The sequence below is a fragment of the Dreissena polymorpha genome, chromosome 1, assembly GCF_020536995.1.
Source record: "Dreissena polymorpha isolate Duluth1 chromosome 1, UMN_Dpol_1.0, whole genome shotgun sequence".
NCBI classification, from domain to species: Eukaryota; Metazoa; Mollusca; class Bivalvia; order Myida; family Dreissenidae; genus Dreissena; species Dreissena polymorpha.
In genome coordinates, this window is record NC_068355.1 from 50,983,510 (window position 1) to 51,003,610 (window position 20,101).

At 35.7% G+C, this 20,101-nt stretch overlaps 2 protein-coding genes across 6 annotated transcripts in view; one reads left to right on the plus strand and one right to left on the minus strand.

The window, feature by feature from the left end:
• Positions 1-225: 225 nt before the first annotated feature.
• LOC127880433 (thioredoxin-like protein 4B) lies at positions 226-11,451 on the minus strand. 2 transcript variants are annotated; one of them, XM_052427762.1, is made up of 3 exons: positions 11,280-11,451; positions 4,498-4,649; positions 226-1,113 (listed from the first exon to the last, which is right to left on the minus strand). In XM_052427762.1, the coding sequence occupies exons 1-3, from the start codon at positions 11,388-11,390 to the stop codon at positions 948-950; spliced, it is 429 nt and encodes a 142-aa protein (XP_052283722.1). In that variant the 5' UTR covers positions 11,391-11,451; the 3' UTR covers positions 226-947. The 2 variants fall into 2 exon arrangements, with proteins under 2 accessions (XP_052283722.1, XP_052283721.1); XM_052427761.1 differs by having other exon boundaries at positions 11,256-11,451.
• The window catches only part of LOC127880229 (TBC1 domain family member 30-like), a 62,466-nt gene continuing 53,682 nt past the window's right edge, over positions 11,318-20,101 (plus strand). For 3 of the 4 annotated variants that reach the window (XM_052427566.1, XM_052427536.1, XM_052427544.1), the window contains exons 1-2: positions 11,533-11,744; positions 19,924-20,101. The exon at positions 19,924-20,101 is cut by the window's right edge and continues 37 nt beyond it. In XM_052427566.1, the coding sequence (XP_052283526.1) occupies positions 11,641-11,744; positions 19,924-20,101 (282 nt within the window). In that variant the 5' untranslated portion in view covers positions 11,533-11,640. Of the gene's footprint in view, positions 11,375-11,532; positions 11,745-19,923 lie in introns of those variants that run through there. The other variant, XM_052427551.1, reaches the window with a different exon arrangement.

A 20,101-nucleotide genomic window follows, 5' to 3' on the forward strand; every position in this document is an offset into this window, starting at 1 on the left:
TTTCAAAGGGCCATAATTCTGTGAAAAATCATACGACCAGAACCGACTGATACTATGCACATCTCCTCTTGGTAGTGAAGCTTCCCATAAAGTTTAATTGAATTCCGGTCATTAATTGCTGAGAAATAGCCCGGACAAAAATTGTGCACGGACGGAGGACACACACACGGACAGACGAAGCAGCGACTATATGCTCCCCCCCAATTTTTTTTTGGGGGGGGAGGGGGAGCATAAAAATACCTTTCAAACATGCTGTTAAATTTTCCTTGCACTTTTTTTTACAATAACAATATTGCACATATGACAATATTCTCAATAATTTACTCAATGAGAAAAAAACACTTCAATTAAACACCACAATTCCAGAACTGAACATTCTAATTAAAATTTATCAATGTTTTAAACTTTTTGTGTGTCTTGATGTTTTTCTTTTAACTTGACTTTCTACCATTAAATCCTTTTTCGAATTCACTTCTATTTAAACTGAAACAACTGATTATAAGTTTTCATTTCAAACTCACACCTAAGCTCAATTGGTCCTTTCCAATGACTCAAAATAGCAGTGATCAACTGTAATAGCTACACAAACCATCCACAAAATTGGTACCTTATACATGATTATAGAAACCCATAGGCATTGTTCAGAAACTAAAGCTATGAGCATAACTATAATGAGCCTTGATCTGGAAAAACTGGGCTTAATGCATGTGTGTAAAGTGTTGTCCCACATTAGTCTGTGCAGTCTGCAGGGGCTAAGCAGGGACAAAACTTTGCATCTGCATTGGACTTTTGTTGAGATAAAAATATCTATAAAAGCTGAAAGTGTTGCCTTTGATCAGCCAGTGCGCACTGCACAGGCTTATTTAGGAAGAAACTTTAAATAAATGCATTAAACACCATTTTCCCAGAGCGAGGATCATATACAATATTTGAGGCTTTAAATAGAATCAAATCTCTTTATAAACAAGTTCATATTTCTGAAGGCTTGTTGGATCCAGTGGACTTTGCACCATCAACTTTCCCTTCATTGCACCTCGGAAGATGACCTCCACCACGTCTATAAAGTCCTGCTTGCATTTGAAGGTTCCTATGAACTTTGTGTGGTCTGCTGTGCTGCAATTGATTATGACATATGAACAATAATCTACAAAACAGGGCTTGATGCATGATATGGTAATTTTTATTTCAAGGTCTCTTTTTTAGAGTAAATCCAGTTAAGGCAGAAAGTGTTGTCCCTGACTGCACAGGCTTATCTTGAATGACACTGTGCGCACATGCATTTAGCCCTGTTTTCACAGAGATCAGTTCATTTGTATTACCAAGATTCTCATATTATTTATGTTACTTTAGCTGAATAACTGTGGTTTTGAAAATAAACAGTTTTTGTTTAGTTATTATGTTTAAGTGAAGTGATAGGCAACTATAAAACTTGTTTGCCAAATGCAATAATTCATAATGCTTTGATAAATTGGAAAACAACAAACATGAGCACTGCAGAATATTGAAATTCTTTACGAAGTGTTTTTAGGACTAAGGTTCCGTAATCATAAAATGAATTAAGTCTATGGCAGTTTCAGGTACAGGGCTTACTCTGCCATTCTCCAAATTAGACAATGGCTACAAATAAGGAAATTTGGCTACACAAAAAATCCATTCCATTATGATAAAAGGTTTTCTACATTATCACCCATAAAATATCTAAAATAATAAGAATTGAGACATAAAAAGGTAAAATTGGCTACCAAACATTTTGAGCCAGAGGGAGCCCTGAGGTAAAGGGATTCGTGTCTTTTTTTCAACATAATTGAATCAACAGAAGAATCGGGGGCGTCGTAAGCAAATTAACATTGGGGCGGCGGAGGGGTTGGGTATGGGAGGGGGTATTCCCCTCCTGTTGGTGTAGGTTAATTTTTTTTTTCAAATTTTAGAATCAAATGGCACATTCTGGTGTGTTTTTATGACTGATACCTGACCTTATACATGTCTATTGCTGGCATATTCTGGATTACAAAAGTAGTGACAGACAGACAATCGATGGAGAAGTGATCTCTATATGTAGCAGTTTGTACTTTGTAGCAGGCGACACGACAATAGGGATCATGTGGGTGAAAATAACATTCTTCGGAATTTTTTTCCCGCAATTCCATTTTGGAAATTTGAAATTCGTTGGTTTGGAGTAGACATGTTGATTGTTGAATTGACACAAAAAAAGTGGTAAAAAACATTAAATAAGTTTTTTAGAATTATCGATTTAATTTGAGTTATTACAATTAATTCAGGTATCTTGAGTCATCTTTAATTTTGTGCTAATTAAGGACTATTGGATATCGGCACATTTGTTTCATCTCATACTTTCCTTTATATTAATAAAAAAAAGCAAAGGCTTAGATCATACCAACAATTAAAGATTCTCAGGTTTAATTACTTAAGAATAACGGGATTATCGTTATAAAAGAGATCGATCAATTAACAACATAATTGACACATACACTACCGCGGGCGGGTGATGGCAAACAACAATACATGTTTCATAACCGCCAAAGCATGATTACCTTGCTTTGTGGTAAAGATATTTTCAAATATACGGGTATTGAAATAGAAATATAAAAAAGGTCTTTGCCGAAATTTCGTTTTTGCCAAAAATATTGGGGCGGCGGCCGCCACCCGTCGCCCCAGCTCCGACGCCTCTGAGAATGAAAAGATAATATTTAAAAGATTTAGGTAGATTCATTTTTCTTAAATGTAACTCTGTTGAAATAACTACATGCACAAAAGGTATCGATTGAATATACAACTATTAATAATGGATCCATAGAACAAGGTAATTATTCCATAACCAGTACATAGTCATAGCAGAATTTAAATGAGTACTTAAGGCCACAGCGAATTGATCAAATGTTTGTTGGTTTTGCCAAAACCCAAAATCGTAAAATGAAATAAAAATATATAAACTTCTTTATTGCTCCCCCATGGTTGACTTTCATATTTTTTTTAAGCAGAGTTGTTGTTTTCTCTATTCAGTGGTTGATAATACATATTTTTCTTCATATACCCTAAACTTTGTGTCCAACTCTTTAAAGTACAAAATTGCAGCATTTAATAAACAGATCGCATTAGGAAGAAATGTTCAACAAATATGTAGACACTAATTACTTGTATTATTTTGCACCTTAGACGTGTTCATATATGTACGCGCCTCTGATCACATCAAACATGTAAAAAAAAACAACTTGTAAGTTTGTTTAAGTTTTGATTTATGTGAAAACTGCATTAATTAAAAACAAGAGATGTGTTTGTCAGAAACACAATGCCCCCCCCCCCCCTGCGCCGCTGAAGTCATAAATTTGACCTTTGACCCTGAAGGATGACCTTGACGTTTCACCACTCAAAATGTGCAGCTCCATGAGATACACATGCATACCAAATATCAAGTTGCTATCTTCAATATTCAAAAAGTTATTACCAAACTTTAATGAAGGTTAAAGTTTTAGGAAAGAAAATTACAATGATATTTGACCATTATCCTTGAAGGATGACCTTGACTTTTCACCAATCAAAATGTGCAGCTCCGTGAGATACACATGCATGCCAGTATGAAATTGTTATCTTCAATACATGTATTGCAAAAGTAATCAAACTTTAACAAAGGTTAAAGTTTAGGGACACACACAATGAATGAATGAATAAATGAATGAATGACAGACAGGCCAACAACAATATACCCCCGATCTTTTATACCCCTGCCTGCACATTATTATGACTAAACTTTTAGCATTACATTAAAACATGACCTAAAACTTAGACAACAAGGGACAAAATTGGCACAAAACCAGGTTTTCATTGTGAAAAAAAATCTGATTAAGGGAGACAACTCAAACTGAACTTTTGAAATGAACAAACAAAATTAACCCCGTTTGTAAGTTTGTTTCAAAATAAATCTATTTTAAGTTGTGGTGACCTTGACATTGGAGATATTGACGTGATTCTTTCGTGCGACACACCGTCCCATGATGGTGAACAAATGTGCCAAATAATTGTAAAATCTCACAATGAATGACATAGTTATGGCCCAGACAAGCTCATTTATTGCCAATTTTGACCTTTGAACTCAAAGTGTGACCTTGAACTTGGAGATATGGACGTAATTATTTTGCGCGACACACCGTCCAATGATGGTGAACAAATGTGCCAAATGATTTTAAAATATGACAATGAACGACATAGTTATGGCCCGGACAAGCTTGTTCCGCCCACCCGCCAGCCAGCCAGCCCGCCCGCATTCGCCAATCTAATAACCAGTTTTTTCCTTCGGAAAACCTGGTTAATAAGACACTGAATATGATGATAAAGTAATCAACAAACTTACAAATACCGGTAGCAGAATATTTTTGATTACATTTAAACAACAGCGAAATGGATGCACCAGTCCACTTACATGTGTGCAAATAAATAGTACACATTTCCAGTTATTAGTTATACAGACGCGATTTAGCTTACCCCCAATCTACTTTCATATGTTGAGCATTGAAGAAGAATATTGTAGCAGGTATAAGGGTGATGTCAAAGTATCGTGTGTAGACAGGAACATGGTCCACATTCACAGCGTAAATCTTGGCCATCTTTGCAAGATCATCAACTGCCTTGGCAAGCTGAACAGACAGAATATAGTATCATGAGTTGAGAAAAGATATCTGAGAGAAGTTTTGTTGAAATTCTGTAACAGGTTTTTCATCACGAATAAATTGTGAAGGTCCATAAGACACAGGTGGTATTTAGGTGTCAATTTCAAATTTTTTGTGAACAAAATAGGTTCGTGCTTCAGTATTTTGACCCCTGAAAATAACATCCTGCCACTGAAATGTTTAAGCATGCTTTCTTTTGACTTCTGGTTTTCAGAATCTATTGAGTACCTGTTAGTATGGGCATTTTCCTTATCTTTTCCTAAGCTCACTAAGACAATGAAGCTGTAAACTTAACATTTTTGCTTGTGCATTTGTTTATAAAATTTTGCAATTTGAGACATGGTCACTTGCCTTAAATAAGCATTAGCAGGTGTTAATAAGAATTCCACCCAGATATTAAATCTGTAGTTTCAATATTGCTATATATGGAAAATGAACTTGCTCTGTCCTACTTCAACTAGCATCAGATACAAATGAGCTGGACCAACATCAATTTTTACTGCCTTAGTATGTCGCCGAGTTGAATTCTTACCTCTGCTCCTCAGCCCTACTTATTGCTGCTACATGTAAGACGCACAAAGAAACATAAAGATGCTTAAGGATAAGCAACACTTGATAAAGTGTATGTCATAAATACATAACTTATAAAAATCTAATAATCATAATAAAATATATATTAAAAACTAAGGTATATATAGTCACTGCTGTACACAGGTGAACCATGGTTTTCTGAGTAAAATATATTGGCCCTTGGCAACTTTATCCAGGGGACTGTAATGCTAAGGTGTAACATAGATTGAGTTTCCAGGGGAATCTAGACTGACCGCTGTAGGTGGGTGACGGCTGTTCTCAGGTAGCCATTAATAGATGCAATAATTCAACTCCAAGCTTTATAACCCAAAGGTTTGCTGAGAATTGAGCAGAGCTGTCAATTGTCCTCACGTGCAAAATTTGATAACCACTGCAAGGGCTAAGGAACACGGATACTGCATAAACTAATCAACTTTTACCTGTCTAAAGCACAAACTCATGCATATTGTACCATTAAAGCAAGAAATATTTGCCTTTTATTTACTTTTTTATTATTTTGTACGCTTTATCCACCATATTGGAAAACAGTCAAAATGTTTCCAACTTAAAGTGTCACTTTGGCTAGGTCACATAACACCAATCTTTTGCACATCATGATTTTTTATGTAGCCTTAATCGATAAAAGTTATTTTTGGGCTACTTTGTGTGTCTAGGTGCTTCTTAACAGCTTCAAATAAGTCCCCTGTAACTTAAATAAGATGTAGGCGGATCATAGGGAAAATCAATCTTGCAATCTTCATATTTGTCCAGTGATATTTGTACAATTTTTTTTTCTCATCTGAGTCCTGGGACTCGATAACTTGCAAATCTATGAGTCCCCAAATTGAAAGAATGAGTCCAAATTATATTAAACAATATTATTTTTAGAGAAATTTCAATGCATTAACCTTTCGCATTGACTCTGCTGCTATATTTAATCTGTTTTAAATATATATAATCCCATGCGTGCCATGATGATGATAATACCATGTCTTTCATTTCCCCTCGTAGTGCAATACCAGCAGGAAAGTCAGGAATGTGTCAAGAAGATTTGTGTTGTATGCCTTTAAGTGTATTGTTTGATGTTTGTATTTGTATTTCTATATCCATGTAAATGTGTCTTTCTTTTATCTAGCTTTTTTACTCTTGTTTTATTGTTTACATTTGTTGTATAGTCGGTTTAAAAGCTTTTCAGCTTATGTTATTTGTTACTGTCTTGCCGACTCAAAATAAAATTTATTTGATTTGATTTTTGGGACTCGCATAATTCGAACCTTTGCATCCCTAGAGGTTTTTGTGAGTCCAGGATGCAGGACTCGCAGGTAAAAAAATCACTGTTTGTTGTCCAGTGCTACAGTCGATTGGTGTAAAACGGATAGCTAAGGACTTCCAGTCTCATTTCAACGTAAACACTATGCATTATGTAATTAAATAATTAAACCTAGATCAACACATGTCTTTTCTATTGAAACATGCCAGCAGTTTTAAATTTCCGAAAAATATTATTTGTTTACAGCGCAAATTTCATGGTACACTGATTCAGCTATCGCTGGATCGCTTAAGTCTTTATCGGATTACATGTGTATCGTGTTATTTCTTGAAATTTGAAACAGCATTTGTAAAAAAAATTGCAATATATGTACATTTCCAGAAAGGACATTCATTTCTGCGTTTAACAAGACCAAGTTCATGGAAATCACTGCACAATTGATGAAGTAATGGCTGTTCAAAGCGATGCACCCTATATTCGGGTCATTTTGAGTTGAATACCTTGTTATATATATATAGATTTGATAGTGAAAAATACGTTTTGCAGAGAAATCGATTTTTTTTTATAATTTGATTATTTTTCATAAAAAATGATGTTTTCACTAATTAATATCATAGACACACGCTGACCACATGTGTATTGGACAACTTAAAACTGAGTTTATATTTATTTTGAGACAATCCCCACATTTCTGAATATGGGTCACCACATGTCCGTTATTCACTAAATCCCGAGTTGCAGCTTTCATGCTTATTTTATATGGTACGCATCAATTTGGTTTCTGAGCATTCTTACTTTTGTAAAGGACACATAATACTAAAATATTACACCAATGAACATAATGTTTACCTAACAAAATCTGCAAAATTCAAGAAACCATTTGTCTGCACTTTTCTTGTCGTCACAAAAACGGTGCGTACATAACGTGACCTTGTTTTGCTTTCGAAAAAGGAAACAGTTGTAAACATTGACACACGTCAACAAAAACATGAATCAACTTAACAATGATAGGCTTTTTGTATTCCTGGATACCTGTACTGTTGGGCCGTAATTTAGCTATTCTGTAGTGGCCCCTCTGATAAATGGTCTCTTCTTTAGAATCTCTCTCTGATATGAACTATTTTGTTAAAACTTCTCTAGAGTGCGCTTAGTAAATTTTAATTGTTAATTTAACTTAATTTACAGACAGGTTAAACTTCTTAATGTTCCACTTCTCAGAATTTAGCAACGATTTAAATGGATTAACACTTGTGGCAGCTATTGTTGATTCTTCCAAACTGTTCCAGTAATGAATTGATCCCTGACTAAAGGTGTTGAGTCTTACATTACTTTTGGAATTCTTGCCTCTTAGTTTCAAGTGATGACCACTAAGATTATCCTCAGCCAGATCGAACAATTTTTCCCAGTTTAAATCATCTAGCTTATGTAAAGATTTGAAAATTTGGATCATATATCCGCCCTGTTCATTCTGTACTCAAGTGTGACTAGTCCCAACTTTCGAAGTCTCTGGTCGTATGGTAGATGTGCCACCAATGGCACTAGTTTAGTTGCTCTTCTTTTGAACATCTTCAATTAACTTAATATGTTTTTTTAGGTGAGGGGACCAAACACATGATCCGTATTCTAAGGCTGGCCTGATTAAAGCCTTATAAAGAACACACCTTCCCATAGAATACCTGATCTGTTTTTAACCTGCTTTTAATAACTAACACACTCTTACTCTCTCTTTTATATCCTTTTATTTCAGACTTACTAACACTCTTGTCGGTCGACACGCGACAGGTCTATGTCCTCAAAAGGGGTTCGACCTTAATGGAAGATAGATAGATAGATAAAGAGGCATCAAATGCCCGTGCGAAACGCGATCAAAGGCCTTGGCAAAGTCCAGGTAAATGACGTCGATTGGTACACCTTTGTCTAAGGATTCTGTCCAATTATCAACATCTCTAATAACTGAATAGAGCATGACCTTCCTGATCTGAACCAGTATTGTGCGTCAGATAATATCTTGTTGTCATTCGTATAATGCTTCACAAGTTTATCCCGGACAAGACGTTCACATAATTTACACACTATTCAATTCATAGAAAACTATAAATCTTAACATTAATTAAAGTATTTTGCAAAAAACATTTAACCTATCCGTTACTCACTAAAATCCGCTATACACCAATCGACTGCACACTGTACGCTAACATAGCAAACCAGCAATGTACACAAAGGGTTATGGAGGTTTCGGTAAATGACAAGTTCGGTAAATTGATTTATATAGTAAATGCCGTGGAGGTTTCGGTAAATTGGTATAAATAGGGATTATCGCACCTTTTGTCGATAAGCGTGTACATTAATTGAGTTGTTTGGCACTAATTAAATTATCTGTTTAAATGTACGGAGTTGATTTTATCAATTTAGAGATGTTTGCAAAGTGTTAATATTAATTATCCAGGCTTGCAACCTATTAATATTCTAATCAAGGGAGGTAAATTATATATTAAAAGTTTATCTTAAGGTCATGATCGTTTTGTATTTTATATAATTTTATGTTTTTAAACAATTAGTTGATAAAAACCTTAATTAAAGCGTAAATTCTTCCATATTAAATAGAATCCAATGAATGAACACAAATAAGGACGAAAACAAACAACAAATTGATTGATTTTATGAAATCATCATAAAGAAACTATTTGAACCTATATGTCCGTAAAGACTTACCTTGTTACAGATTTACTAAATCCGCTTGATACATGTAAATGTTTTTATTCAATTGTTCACACCAATTTTGACACTCCTTATTTCAGCATTTTTAACCACCCATTAAATGTTTAATTGCCCCTTTGCTCATCACAAACCGATTATCTTGAAAAGAAAAAGAGGGTGTCATAAACCCAGGGACCCATATTTGTATGACACAGTATGGGGTCATTAACCACATGTGTCTGGTCATTAAACACAATTTATGATACCTCCGTGTCATCTCTGGGCATATTAAGCCAAAAACTTATCGCGTTTGATCATATTATCGATATAAAATATCTGGGTAAAATAAATGTATAGATTTATGGTATAATAAAATGCCAGATTTGTTTCGCTCATAATCACTGCAAAAGAGTTTTCAATATACATGTGCATTCAAAGACAGTTCAATTCGCAAAATATGCAGGTGTTTTTTTTTCCATGTGAATGCTAAAATTTATTAATATTTTCATTAAATGTTAACGAAAGGAAAATTCATTCAATGTAAAAGAAAATTACAACTACATTTGAAGATTATAATGAATTGCGCTAGGCCTTTGTTTTATAACTGATTCAATGCACCTCTTACACTAAATTTCGATCGCTAATGAAAAATAACACTATCGCATCCACACCACTTATAATTATAATCAAATTATTTTAGGTTTTATTTTTTTTTGGAAATATCTGTTAGTTAAGTACTTTCTGTGTTATTAGCGATTTCCGCCATCAAAATCGCAACAAATTTCTGGGAGCCGCCATCTTCAAACGTTCGCGCCGAACTTATCGTTCAATAAGACCGAATCGGAAACGAACGATCATTGGCGAACGTTCGCTGTAACTGAACGCACTACTGGTGCCTGTGTATTAAGTTGATAAGATAGTGATCATCACAGCAGCTTGCTATTACACAGTGTATTCATTCTGCTGGCGTTGTGTTAGATGTCATTTTTATCAGTTTCCAATTATGTGTATCTCTTTGCTTAACTCAACGTTCAATGGCACACGCACTTAACTTAATTATAAAACATAACGCGTATCATTATATTACTTTTTATTAATAACGTACACGTATTAGATTTTATATATTGTTTTTTTCTTGTGTTTTTCTCAACCAGAAAGAAATAATAAAACATGTAATATAAAATTCAACATTTGGCTCTTACAAGAGGTGGCCTCCGCGTGGCAAGAGCTTTGGTTTCATATTCATTATGTTGGCAAACTACCCCATGTTTATATATTGAGAAATTGAGTGTTTATCGGTGGTCTAAAATACTATTGCGCATTATATTTAAACTGAAATCATTTTTTATTAAATCATATATTACAAGAAACTTTTTTAAATAGCATTAAACTTAATTGAAGATCTTACATTGAATCCGCCATAAATCATTATTTATTATTACTATTATGTTATTTAAATAAAAGCACCAATTATAACAAAACAACAGTATTGCGTTATTTAAATCGTAAAATAACCTACAATTTCCTAACAGAATTTGTTTTTCAGAGGTAGCTCATTCATTTCCCTTAATTCTGTACCGTAGGCATAGCATTAATTACTCAACTCAAAGACCTATAGATGTATTCTATAGGTCTTTGCTCAACTCAAAATTAATCCACAGTTTGCAAATAAATGCTCCTAATGTTATTGTAAGCCAATAATAGGTGTCATTAACACCTCGTTGTAGGTATACCACCTCTATAAAAACCAATTTACCGAAACCTCCACGGCATTTACTATGTAAATCAATTTACCGAACTTGTCATTTACCGAAACCTCCAGCACCCTACACAAATAAAGCTATATTTTCCAACTTCCAAGATAATATCAAACTGAATTGTGTCAGATTAGAAATGTTATTACGCATTTATTTACTCAACAACAAACATACAACGAGGGTCGAAATGCATTTGGACAAAACGTCTAGAAAGGTGTCGAATTGTCACGGGAGCGAAATGTCAGAAAGCCTCGAATTTATGTGGCACAGTGAACTTACAATATTATCCAGCTGTAAACATACATGGTCATCATCTCTACCGAATCTCAGCACGAGGACAACTTCTTCTGTGTGGCGAATCACGTTATCAACCTCATGCTTAGTTGTTAAACACGGTAGTAAGTAGCTTGCCATTTTCTTCAGATTTGTTTACATCCGAATGTTTGGTTCTCGAATTACATGTTTGTTTCCGGCGGAAGTCAGTCCTGATGAAATAAAAAGAGGCATTCCGCACAATTGTAAACATGGCAATATGGCAGACACTGATGATCTGATTTTGTGATTTTTGACTTTAGACAAAATTGCATTCCAGTATTTATCCCTTAACGTTAAAGATTGTTTAAAAGCTGACTCTTTCGTTAATTTTAAGTTAGCAAATGATGCCATGGCCGAAAACCCGTCAGTTATGGAGGAAAACCTGATTGAAAATGAACAGATTTGTATCTCTACTAATAATCCAGACCATGATCGATATTCAATGTCATGCAGGCAAGTTTTCAGCTTTGATATATATAATAACCGTTAGTAATTGCAATAATTAAATTCTCAGCTTTATAACTCAAAGGGTGGCTGAGAGTTACAATGCGTCGTCTTTTGTTCTTAGGTGTAAAATTTGATCACCACTGAAAATGCTAAGGAACACTGGTACTGCAAAAACTTATCAACCTTTACCTGTCTAAAGAACAAACACAGGCAAATGGCAATTTTTACTCTCTCTATATGTCACTCGTTGTTTCATCTACACATGTACACCATTTTAATTTTATAACATGTCATCTGGTTGGTTGTTCTCATTGTGTTGGCCAATGATATGGCGTTTTAGAACCAAGCATTCAATCGACAAAATATGGCAGCAAAACACAGACATGTAGCGACAGCAAATTTATGATACTGCTGCTTGTGGCAAATGGTACCAATAAAGCAAGAAATAACTGCTTTTAATTTACATTGATATTCTTTTGTACGATTTATCCACCATATCGGGGAAACTGTTGTAATGTTGCAGACTTAAAGTGTCGCTATCAGTAAGGTCCCAGTACACTAATCTTTCGCACATCGTGACATATGCCAAACAGATGTTGAATATGTACACTGTTCGAAATTTCAAAATGAAAATGTCAGCAAGAATAGTGTGTTGAAACATCGTTGTTTAGGTGGCATGCAAAGGTGATGCGCACAAATTCTGTGCGCAGAACTGTGTATTATGTTTTTGAAGGGGTGCCTATGTACACCCAAAGCCGCCATAGCAAAAATTGGGAGTAGGTTTATATGGACTTAACCGTTATAAGTTATATCCATATCCATTTGTTTGTTTTAAGACAATACATTTGGTCATTTATATAAACCGTAAATCAGGGCTGTAAAATTCAAATTGATATATCTAGGGCAAGTCTGTCAAGGGGTGTGCATTTTTCATGTCTAAGAACAGACATCCTGATAGCCGGATGGACATGATGTACCAACATGAGTTGGTCCAATATTTAACAAAATAGAATCTTAGCTCAATGGATTTTTTTAAATGTCAGCCGGTTACCGTGTATCAGGCAGTTAAGAAACAAGTAACATAATTTCTGAATTAATGCAACAATTAATTATTTATCTTCCGAGATTTATTAAATCACTGATAAATCCATTATGAAATTGTTAATTTACGTGTTTAACCACTCAAAGCCAATAGTTCCATACACACCTGCAATAACATTCACAACGAACATGGTTATGAAGCATTAGAGTGACCTGGGCTTGTATCAGACACATGGGTTTTTTCGGACAATGCAAGAAACGCCTAAATACACGTATCAATTGACTGTTATAAACTCTATTGGTAGTTGTTTTCCTCATAAACAAACACACTATTTGCGATTTGTAAACGGTTTTTTGATTGGTTTACCATATGTATCGACAATTTTGATGGAAGAGATGAATTTTCTGAGAGTGGCGTCCCTTCCGTGAACTGTTGAAAGAACGTTGTGGCGCGAAAATCAAAAGGTCAAGTTTTAAGACATCTATTTAGTCGTTAAGATGAATTGCATATAAAGTGTATTTAACTTGTGGTGTGTTTTATTGTTTTTCGAACTGAATTAAATATTGTAATAGTAAAGAAAATTGGATAAATCGTCATAAATATAGAAAAATAAAAGTGTCCGATTATCCCCAGGTGTAATTTTATTAAAATTTTGTCGCTGGGGTTTATCGGACACATATTCCATGTTGATCAACCTGACTTCTACGAAAAGTTTTCATGGTCGGCATGTTTTATTGGAAGGGTCGGGTGCATTTAAACAACAATTGTACTGCCTTCTCCGTACTTTCTGTTACGTTTCTCTTCTATTTCTATCGTAGATGGCGTCTGGAAATATAATTCTGGCACTGAACAATGAAGAAATTGGCATTAAAAGACACTGCAATAGAAAACAATTCTACACCATAAACTTTTTAGAAATTTACATGACCATGAAAGGTGTTTCAACCACCCTTTGTTGGCCACGCTGCATATTACATGTACGATGAAATATCTCGTTAGAAAGTATCAGATTGTTGTGGAGGTTGTCATGAAAACGTTGATGAAATGGAACAGCGATAAAATTAGAGCAACGAAAGATGAGATTGTTACAGACAGCCACGTTTTTCTAGTCAATAAAGTTATGGATTTTGTCACTGACGAGAAAAGGAATAATTTAATCGATATCTCAGATGAAATTAGAATGTTTTCTTTATAGAATCTAGTGTCTAGCTTGTCAACACAAACTGGTTTTGGCACACATATACCATTTATTGCATGACATTTTAGACTATTAATGAAATAAAAAAGGGTTCTTTCTTATGATAAAAATGTATAATATTCATTTGAATAACATTAGTAAATTAAAGCAAATAAAAGTCAACAATCGTATAACGGTGGTTTGTACAAATTATAGAGAGATTAAGTAACCTTTTAAATTATTTCAAAACAGTTCCTTACATCCACTCTGTGACCCTCTCGTCCCCCACTCCCCCACACTCTCTTCTACTTTCTTGGGTACTCAGTAGCAGCTATTTATTTCAATATATGAATATACGTTTTGCAGTCTGAAAATTTCACATGTTCTAGCCCCGACCCTCCTTGCTTTCTATCCTATCTCATATCGTCGAGCCAAAATTTATTACATAAAAGACATTCAATTTTTGTCACATGGAATACATAATATAATCATGTTCGAAAATTGGAACTTAATTAGTAAGCATTTCCATTTTACCTGATCTCATTAATGCGTCTTCATTTCAGACAATGCCCAAAACAGGAAAAAGTATCTGCTGTCAATATGACAGGGATGATTTAGAAAAGGCTGTCACGAAAATTAATTTAGGCAATCTGTCTATAAGGCAAGCGGCGTCAACATTCAATGTCCCTATGTCCACCTTGCACGACCGCATTAGTGGCAAGGTTGAGGTTGCTGCCCTACCTGGCAAGAAGACCGTGTTCCCGCTACATATTGAGCGTTTGCTGGCGGACAAGGTCAAGGAGGCTGACGAGATGGGTTTTGGTATCGATAGGCAGCAACTTAAAGCTAAAGCTGCCAAACTCGCTGCCTCGTTGCACATGAAAACACCATTCAAAGATGGAGTGCCAGGCGATGACTGGGTGAATGTCTTTATCAAGAGGAACGGTCTTAGTCTGCGATCCCAGGTCGCCCTGTCTACAGTCAGAAGTAGAATGTTGAATAGAACTGTTACTCAAAAGTATTTTTTTGCCCTCTCAGAAACTGTCCACCAACTCAATCTCAATGACAAACCAAATTGAATTTGGAATATGGACGAACCGTCAGTTTCGTTGACACATAAACCTACCCGCATGTTTGCTTCTAAGGGGGCCAGAAACGTCGCGGGGCGGGTAGAGAACTCACCCGAGTCCATCACAGTAAAGGCCTGTATAAATGCGGCTGGGTCGGACGTCCCACCTATGGTGGTTGTAAAAGGCAAGACACGTAAAGCTTTGAACGCATTCAATGTGTCTGACAGTCCTTTCAGTACCAAGTGGACATACCAACAAAAAGGTTGGATGGAGGAGTTCCTTGGTACAGAATGGTTCAAGGGCGTATTCCTTCCCAGCTTCAGCCCCCAAAGACCACAACTGCTCATCTTAGACAGCCACAGTTCCCATGAGTCGTTAGATATTATTGAATGTGCTAAATCTGAACAGATTACTTTACTTGCTTTACCCCCCCCCCCCCCCCCCCCCCCCCCACCACCACCCAGTGGCTAAATCCCTTGGACAAGACAGTATTTGGCCCGTTTTCCAAAGAATACAACAGAATTTGTACCTAATTCATGTTGTTATCCCCAAACATTGCGGGATCCATCAGATCAATATGTCAGCGATTCCGGACAGCGCATTCATGCCCACATGCGCCTGAGAAAGCTCCCACAGACATCGCTGTGCCAACTACAAACGCCACCGAGGTGTCCGGCTGTGACGATGTTGCGGTGCTTAATTCCGTCTGTGGTGGATGTGAGGTAAGTTGTTAATGCATTATTGGAAAAACAAAACATTATGAAACAAGGAAAAAAGTAATATGTAACACCGGTATGTAAAAGATGTAATAAATCAAATACGCACAATAATCTAATGAAAGAAGAATGCAAACATAAGAAAATATACAATAGTTCAATACGCAAAAAAATGCATCAGTCACACGCATAATAATAGTGCCGTTCGTTTATTTTAAGAAGCAAAATTATTGTGTGAAGTTTTCGATCCCATATGATTGATACGATTAGTGGCTAACTTAACAAAAGCAAAACAACCGAAACTGATATTTCGCATAACATTTAAAATCTTATTATTTATAAAGGCCGGAAGTGAGCAAGTTTTAGGGACAGCTGACGAAAGCGGCATGCTAACGTTAGAGTCTGTTGTGGCAGCAGACATCCTAGAGGCCATCATGAATGCAGGTAGAATTTGACGTTGGTAGTTCGATCACGGAACCAAGTTACGCCACATCCATTATCGAACCAGTGTCGTCAACCCTTCCAGAGAACCTGGGTGACTATCCGTACGTCGCAACGGCGTGTCCTGCTTCCCCGGGACTGCCTGAAGGATCAAGTCCATAGGCAACGTATGCTTTGTTCTCCCGTATGATGAAGTAGTGTCTCTTCAAACTACCTAAGCCAGCAAGCAACCCAGACAGCAAACCCTCAAAACGAAATCTAATGTCTCATAGGTATGCAGCTACACTGTTGCTTGGTCAATGAAGTTTTGATTCTACTTAAAGATCAATGCTAAGTAATTCATCTTGACACCAGACTAATTAATATCTGAATAATGTGAAAGCGCTTCTTTTGCATTCTTACGTTTAATAATCGAATGACAAAAATTAATGTGTTTGACAGGTGCGCGCTTGCAAGCGATTTTATGTCGTTCTCGTAACGTGCATTCATTTTATTTTAAGGGTGCTGACTAGCGACGATATAGTAAGGGAGAAGGAGGAGACAAAAAGAAAGGAGGAAGACGAGCTCAGGAAAAAAGAAGAAAGGAAAGTGGCAAGATTGGCCAAGCAGAAGAAAAGAAATCGAAAGGAGCCCTGAACAACAACAAGAAGAAAGCAGTGATCATATAATTAATTGATTTTTTTGAATTGAAAATAGTCATTTACGAAATACATGTGTTGCGTTTGTATAATTAGGTCAATCACAATTAGAAACAACACTTGTTCCAGATCTACATAACAACTGACCGTAGAGCCTAAACGTTTTTGTGTTATTTTTATAAAGCTGATGAAGAACGCAATGATTTTGTTCATGTTAACATAGTCGGTGGCATGTTGATTACGTTAAATCCACGAAATTAAATGTTTTATTTGGTGGGAATTTATCGGTAGGCTTTAACCCCTATGTCGTGTATTGTAAACATTTGATCGCAAGTGATCTATTAAATATATTTGAGTTTGTATCAGTGACAACAGTTCAATATTCCAGTAGAATTCTCTTAATAAATTTTGCATTTATCCACGTCTGAATGAAACTGAACATTGTTTTGTCGTAAAAATGTGTCCTGTCCGATCAACCCCCCTGTCGGAAGACGAGCTCAGGTAAAAAGAAGAAAGGAAAGTGGCAAGATTTGCCAAGCAGGAAGAAAAGAAATCGAAAGGAGCCCTGAACATCAACAAGAAGAAAGCAGTGATCATATAATTAATTGATTTTTTGAATCGAAAATAGTCATTTACGAAATACATGTGTTGCGTTTGTATAATAGGTCAATCACAATTACAAACAACACTTGATCCAGATCTACATAACAACTGACCGTAGAGCCTTAACGTTTTTTGTTTTTTGTTTTTATAAAGCTGATGAAGAATGCAATGATTTTGTTCATGTTAACATAGTCGGTGGCACGTTGATTACGTTAAATCCATGAAATTAAATGTTTTATTTGTTGGTAATTTATCGGTAGGCTTTAAACCCCTATGTCATGTATTGTAAACATTTGATCGCAAGTGATCTATTAAATATATTTGAGTTTGTATCAGTGACAACAGTTCAATATACCAGTAGAATTCTCTTAATAAATTTTGCATTTATCCACATCTGAACGAAACTGAACATTGTTTTGTCGTAAAAATGTGTCCTGTCCGATCAACCCCCCTGAAAAAATAGGCGTCCTATAAACCCTTTTTTGATGTCCGATACAAGCCAGGAAGTGTCCGATCCAGCCTTAGTGCACGGACACATATTTAAACGTAAATTGTTTGTTTAATGTCTCGGTTATTATCGGACAAGTTATTGCACTTTCTCTGACAATGATGGTTTAACGATAAAAACAAAAGCTATCCGAAATGAACCATGACCTCACTACATAACACGGCAATGTTCCTGAGGGTGTCCGATACAAGCCCAGGTTACTCTAATAGTTTAACAGCAATTTATTGTGCATGACCATCATATTCATTAATAAACAAACAAAAACACAGCAGGAACTAGCAAAGAATGACAACTGTATTCAATGCTGGTATACACTAATTGAATTTATAAAACTGCAATTTAAAATGAAAAATAACATATAAGGGAAGTAACCAAGGCAGTATTAGTATTCTCTAGTCAACTCTCTGATTAACCTCCTTAGTTAAAAGAACAGCATGTTACAGTTAATAGGAACAAGTCACACTTTATCTTTTTAATGTCAAAGGTGTTAGAAGGTTATCCCTTTTTAGCTCGACTATTATATATGAAATATATATAGTGGAGATATCCTACTCACCCCGGCGTCGGCATTGCCGTGTCCGTTTGCGTGCAAATGTTAAAGTTTGCGTACCACCCCAAATATTTTCAGTTTGCGTGCAAATGTTAAAGTTTGCGTACTACCCCAAATATTTTCAATGTCCTTTGACATATTGCTTTCATATTTTGCATACTTGTTTACCATCATGACCCCAACCTATAATCAAAAGCAGAAAACTGTATCAAGCATTTTTTACAGAATTATGGTCCCTTTTAAACTTAAGAGTATGCATATTATTGATAAATCTATGTTAAAGTTTGCGTACTACCCCATATATTTCCTGTGTCCCTTGACATATTGCTTTCATATTTTACATACTTGTTAACAATTATGACCCCAACCTACAAACAAGGGAAGACAACTGTATCAAGCATTTCGACAGAATTATTGCCCCTTTTATACTTAGAATATGCATATTATTTATAAATCTGTTAAAGTTTGCGTACTACCCCAAATATTTCCTGTGTCCCTTGACATATTGCTTTCATATTTTGCATACTTGTTAACCAACATGACCCCAACCTATAAACAAGAGCAGACAACTGTATCAAGCATTTTGACAGAATTATGGCCTCTTTTATACTTAGAATATGCATATTATTGATAAATCTATGTTAAAGTTTGCGTACTACCCCAAATATTTCCTATATCCTTTGACATATTGCTTTTATATGTTGCATACTTGTTAACCAACATGACCCCAACCTATAAACAAGAGCAGATCACTGTATCAAGCATTTTTTTATATAAATATGGCCCCTTTTACACTTAAATTGCCATAACTTCTTTATTTATGATCACATTTTATTATTACTTTGACAAAACAACACTTACCTGAATACCACAATGGATTCCACCCAAACAATACCCCCGCCCCTACCCAGAATCCCTTCCCCCCCCACCCCCCCCCATTTTTTTTTAAACATCATCTACTAAATTACCCCACCCCACATTATACCCCCCTCTCACACCCATCCTACCCCCCCCCCCCCCTACCCCCTCAACAATTTTTTTTTGTCCTATTACAGCTCTTGTTGTATTTTACAATATTCACAGTAAAATATTTGTATGATAAAAAACCTTGTCTCTTACATAAGAGGAACAATTGGATTTAAGAGATGCTGGTAATAGTAAAATCTATCTAAAAAATTAATACAATCATGTCGAGAAAATGTGTTTTGTTCTTGTATGAAACTATGAAAAATACCGTAGCCTTAACCCACCAGTGTAACAAAACAAATATTGACCACTGGAATATTCACAAGCAATGAATATTGGCAAGTTTGGCATAATAGACTACTTGAAATTACTAATATGTTTCATCTCTCCAGCATCAGACCTCTTTTGAAATTCATTGTGTAAAAATCATTCTAATTAAGATCAAATAACAGGTTCCTACTTCTGTGCATTTAGACCGCCATTTGAGACGCAGTCCTCGATCATTGATGGTCTGCTGTCGGAGATCTATGATCGCTGGCATGACCATCGCCACGACAGTTTTGACAGCGACACGTTCACAGAGTACTCGAGCACATCGGAGTTTGCTCCCTGGAGAAGACCTTCCAGTTGCCTTGATATCGGGGGCAGACGA